This window comes from Nestor notabilis, unplaced genomic scaffold, assembly GCF_000696875.1.
Source record: "Nestor notabilis isolate BGI_N333 unplaced genomic scaffold, ASM69687v1 scaffold24344, whole genome shotgun sequence".
NCBI classification, from domain to species: domain Eukaryota; kingdom Metazoa; phylum Chordata; class Aves; order Psittaciformes; family Psittacidae; genus Nestor; species Nestor notabilis.
This window is the reverse complement of record NW_009924677.1, coordinates 9,968-13,310: the sequence shown is the minus strand read 5'-3', so window position 1 is coordinate 13,310 and position 3,343 is coordinate 9,968. Positions and strand designations below refer to the sequence as shown.

At 42.8% G+C, this 3,343-nt stretch overlaps 1 protein-coding gene across 1 annotated transcript in view; it reads left to right on the top strand.

Moving 5' to 3' along the window:
* LOC104404324 (cytochrome P450 20A1) overlaps positions 1 to 3,019 on the top strand; it is a 15,380-nt gene extending 12,361 nt beyond the window's left edge. Inside the window, 3 exon segments of the mRNA XM_010012725.1 lie at positions 438 to 502; positions 2,403 to 2,492; positions 2,668 to 3,019. Of these exon segments, the coding sequence (XP_010011027.1) occupies positions 438 to 502; positions 2,403 to 2,492; positions 2,668 to 2,818 (306 nt within the window). The 3' untranslated portion in view covers positions 2,819 to 3,019.
* The last annotated feature ends 324 nt before the right edge of the window (positions 3,020 to 3,343 follow it).

The following is a 3,343-nucleotide window of genomic DNA, read 5'->3' as shown; positions in this document are numbered from 1 at the left end:
CCTGCTGAGCAGATTTGCTTACAGTTCTGGATCCACCAGGGACGAATCATCTTTTGAAGGGGCTTATGGGCTCAGTTGTTCATGAAAGAGCAAGATTTCAGGCCTGATCCTATCAGCCGTGTTTCCCACACAGTGCGGTACTTTCTTCCATTGCGGACAATAAAACAGTCCATACATGCATGCCATCAAGAGTAGAGGAATGCAGTCAGACCCTCTCTAACTACCAACAGTTGCAGCATGGGCCTTAGAAGTTAAAATCCTAACATCTGGGCATGGATTATGGAAATCTGTACATGAATATAGCATACTATATTTCTAATCCACCTAATAAATCTAGTAGTCTACAGAAGAATTGTCACCCAGCAGGGCTGTCCAGACATGTCTTTAACTGTGCATTTCTTTCTGCTCTGACATACATGTCCTCATTTTCTTTGCAGACACTTGTGCTTTATGCTCTTGGTGTGATGCTGCAGGATAGTTCATCTTGGCCGTCACCATATAAGTATGTAGAATCAAGACTTTTATTGCAACTAATTCATTTTGGTTTTTTAATTAATACTCTTTAGATCTTGGAGCACAGCCTGTTTGGCTGCAGGACCTGCCTTAAGCAGAACCTGGAGATGAAGGGGAGTCTGTAAGAAGATCAGTTTATGAAGGTCTTGGTTTGTTTGTCTCTGTGGGTGGGATTTTGGGTCAGTTGAAGTCATGATCCTCCCATGCTCCAGTCTGCGTGTGCATGTGTGTATGTGTAACAGTTTAATAAAAAACTACTTTTGCATGCACACATGCACACAGCTTCTGTGGCAAATGCCAGTAAATTCTTTTTAAGGTTTTCTGTGAGAAAGAAACAGTGATTTGCATGGCTTTGGACTCACTACTTGTCATCATGATGCAAAGGAGGAAGTGTCAGTCTGAAGTTTTATTTTTCCAGGGAGACAGGAAATGCTACCTTATTTCTTCTATCTGTGAGAACAAAACTGGATCTAGGGCAGTATTTCAGAGGTTAAAGAAAAAATTGCTGTAGCGTGCTGTGGCCTCCAGGTGGCAAATATTAACGTGTATCTGTCTTGCTTCATTCACTTGGGCTGGGAAAAAATGTGGGTCAGTTATACTAGACAGAGAGAACAGACAGCTGAGATTTAGCAGAAAGAATAGAGCCTTTAGAACAGCACTTGTCCTCTCCTGCAAGTGTAGCACTTACAAAAGGGTCAGGCATTGATGCACTGATCTACGAGCATCTTGGCAGGGATTGCCCACTAGAATAGGACACGCACTGTGTTTAGGAAGCATTTACTGAGGCCTTGTGGGAGGGACCATGAGGACTGCTGTGAACGCTGTGTTTATTCCAAGGAGAAGGGGGTTGTGGTTTAGCCTGAGATAGATGTGTATTTCAGTGACAGAGAGAGATCAGCTGTTAGTGATCGTTTTACCTACCTACCTACTGTACAAAAATACTGTGCGTGGCTGTTTGCCCTCCCTATTTTTTTGCTAGGTGAATGCATTTTCTTTCCTATTACAACATCCCTAATTTGCTGCTTCAGTTCAGGGAAATGTAAATTTGATGCTGCTTTTACTGGGGGTCAGCACCCACATACCTTTTCACCTTGGTAGAAGCAGAGCTTGGATGTTCAGGCAGCTAGGCAAAGGCTTGAAGTATAAGCAGAAAGATTTAGCAGAAAGTGAAAGAGAGCTGACTTCCATCCATCAGATTTCCTGATTGCACTTTTTATATATATATATTTATATTGAATTATATTATTGAATTTATATTGTATTATGGTCTCCCTGTGGTTAGTTGATTATGGGAATCTTGCTTTAACTCATGCCAGCCCTGGATAATAGTTTTCTCACAGCCTTCACCATCCTAATGCTGGAAACACTTTTCTTACTTGAATGAGTCACCAGCTTCCCTCCCCCAGCACATACACATACACACACCAGCTGCTTGAAGAGAAGGGTGAGGGGCAAGTTGAAAAGCGAAGTATTTTTGGAAGTGATAGAGAAAGTGACATAGGGAGAGAGAGAGGAAGACAAATCAGATTGCGTGTGCCCTGGAGGGGAATAGAGGGCAGGTAGCAGCATCGGCTCAGCTGCGTACTCAGGCTGAATACCCACTGCTGAGGGGTAATGAATATTAGTTCCAGCCCTGTGTCACACTAACTTAGTTTATCAGCATTTTGACCGATCTGGGACACAGCTGAGCAGCTGGGAACATTGATGAAGTGGATGCACAACTGCCTTCATATATCTATATGGAATTACCCAGCATAATTTAGAGAGAGCAAATTAGTGAGATTCTGTATCTTGTTGCCAGTTTCTTTACTCATGTGTGTGCGCGTATGTGTCTGGGGAAAGGATCCTGTGCCCACACAGAAAGCCTCAGTGTATTTTATTTTTCATAGGTTTGAGCCAGAAAGATTCAATGAGGAATCAGCCGTGAAAAACCTCTCCTTGTTGGGTTTTTCAGGAAGCCAGGAGTGCCCGGAGTTGAGGTGAGCACAGGGAAGGAGGTCTTTGTGCATGTCTATGGCAAACAGGAGAGAAGGTGCTTTCAGCCTCTTCTTGTTACTGCTGAGGCAATCTGTCTAAGCTAGCAGTTGTTCTTTGGCAGATTTACATCATAGCAAGGGTTTTACTCTTTTTTTTTTCTCCTGCCTCTTCCCTCAGGTTTGCCTATATGGTGGCTACAGTTCTGCTGAGTGTCCTGGTAAGGAAACTGTTTCTCCACCCAGTGAAAGGACAAGTTATAGAGACAAAATACGAGCTGGTAACCTCACCAAAGGAAGAAGCATGGATAACGGTGTCTAAGAGAAGCTAAGAGCAAGCATAACAAGGGGCTAAAAATGCCGGCAGTGAAGTTCTGACCAAGGGGTTTAGGGGGTATCATGCTGGCACTATGCTGACTCAGCCAACAAATTTTACATCCGGATTTTGTTACCTTCCACATTCTTAACCACATGCCTCTTTTGGGTACTTTTTCTAACTCAAGCAGTAGTCATATTAAAGTAGATTTCATCTGTATGCCTTTTTTACATTTGCTTTTATATCTCTTTGCAAAGGAAGCAAGAAAAGCTTGCAGTGGTGTATGTATGAGCTGTTGGGTGTCAGCCAAAGACCAAAGCTCTGGTTAATCCAGTCACTTTTCTGCAGCAGTCAGAGCTAGGTAAGAGTGCCTCCCTTACCCAGTGGAATGCTTCTTCATGGATCCTAGTTAGAGAAGACCTTGGAGACACAAGGACAAATCCTTTCTCTATATAGAGGTATTTTTATTCAAAGTGTCTTTCCTTCCCTTGAGCTATAGCTAAAATTGTTAAGAAGAGCAGATATATCTTGTGAAATGTGT